General features: G+C 36.2%; 1 protein-coding gene across 1 annotated transcript; it reads left to right on the top strand.

The window, feature by feature from the left end:
* Positions 1-456: 456 nt before the first annotated feature.
* LOC113291616 lies at positions 457-1273 on the top strand (the record flags this gene model as incomplete). Its single annotated transcript, XM_026541131.1, has 3 exons — positions 457-611; positions 700-805; positions 1067-1273. Coding segments are annotated over 3 exons (468 nt in total), but the record flags the coding sequence as incomplete, so codon positions are not given.
* Between the last annotated feature and the right edge of the window lie 468 nt (positions 1274-1741).

Here is a 1741-nt window from a genome sequence, read left to right as displayed (position 1 = left end):
ATAAATACCCCTCTCCACTAAGAGAGGAGGGGCAGACCATTTTGGGAGAGCAATTAGAGGAGAAGATAGGAGAGAGAAATAGGAAGAGTAAGTAATCCCCCTACTTTCGCAGACCTATGTATATTCTAAAGTCATTCGACTATCTTTGTAACCATTCAATACATAGTGAAACACCAAACCCCGTGGATGTAGGCCTTCGTGCCGAACCACGTAAATCTGTCTCATTTACATTTCAACACCTTACATTCAGCGTTAAACTTCATATGATTTATATTCATACTTGATTCTCGATTTATTCCTTTATACGGACATTATTCATGATAATATTCGACTAGACAATGACAAGCCCGGAGGCTTCGAGTCGATGAATCGATATAATCATCCCGTTACGCATACGATGTACAATTCAAGAATTATGATGTATGCGAATATTGTTTGTGAACACGCGGATGACTTCGTGATTTACGTGTTCACAGGCCTCTACCAATTACATCCATGAATCATATCTCGCTTATATGCAGATCAGCAAAGAAATCTCTGGATTTTTATCAAAATGTTCTTGGGTTTTTACCAATCAGAAGGCCTGCGTCATTTAAGTTTCATGGAGCTTGGTAACTATAACATCTTTCGTTGTATATAAAAACTATGTTTATATATGTTAGTAATAATTTTGGATTGTTGTCTACTTTAAAAATTCAGGTTGCACAATTACGGCATTGGAATTCATCTGTTGCAATCAGAAAACCCTGAAAACATGTCAAAGAAAATGAATATTAATCCCAAAGACCAGCATATCTCTTTCCAGGTATAATTAATTAAGCTAGCTTCTAGCTGCTGCACTTTATATTGAGATTAACTGATATTAATGGGCATATTGGTGCAATGACATGTATTTAAATGCACTGTGCCAGCTGACCGACCGAGATAACGCTTACATTTTTATCCCATAATACGTCGAATGAAAAATACAATGAAAAACACAATGTTTGTAATCCATAAATTAGGATGCTTTTGATTGAGATATAATTTTGCATACTAAATGAGGATGACTGATGCGCTTGTGTAGTGTGAGAGCATGACTATAGTAGAGAATAAGCTTCAGCAAAAAGGGATTGATTTTGTCCAGAGGACAGTCGAAGAGGATGGAGTCTACATCGATCAATTGTTCTTCCATGACCCAGACGGTTTTCTGATCGGGATTTGTACCTGCGAAAATTTTCCAGTTATACCGCTCATTGGAGAACCAGTTCAAACTCAAGCGTGTTTAAAATGAGTTGAATAACATCATTCAAATTCAGCAAAATCAACAAAAACATATATGATGCGACAAGTTTCTCCTTTACATGTGTAAGGAACTAACAAGGATTGAAAGAGACATTTTCCATATTTGCGATGTATTGAGAGAAATGTTATTACGAATGAGTTTTAGTACAGTGAGTGACGACTGGATAGTAGTAAATCCCAGGGACGGGCCTAGCAAGGGGCTATACCGTGCTATAGCCCGTCCCTATTTTTAGCAAGTTAAAAATTTAGTAATGATAATTTTTTGAAAATTAGTAGTTAGACCACCTTTATTTTAAGAATTAGTAATTAGCCCACCTTTATTTTTGATCAATCCTTGTAGTTGTAGCATAATTAATTTTTAGCCCAAAAACTTGTTTAAAACATAGAATTTTCTTTGTCACATCCAATATAGTTAATATCGGATATCGGTTCATCTCGGCCGGGACCGATACACTGG

This window comes from Papaver somniferum, chromosome 6 (assembly GCF_003573695.1).
Source record: "Papaver somniferum cultivar HN1 chromosome 6, ASM357369v1, whole genome shotgun sequence".
NCBI classification, from domain to species: domain Eukaryota; kingdom Viridiplantae; phylum Streptophyta; class Magnoliopsida; order Ranunculales; family Papaveraceae; genus Papaver; species Papaver somniferum.
This window is presented reverse-complemented; position numbering and strand designations above follow the sequence as displayed.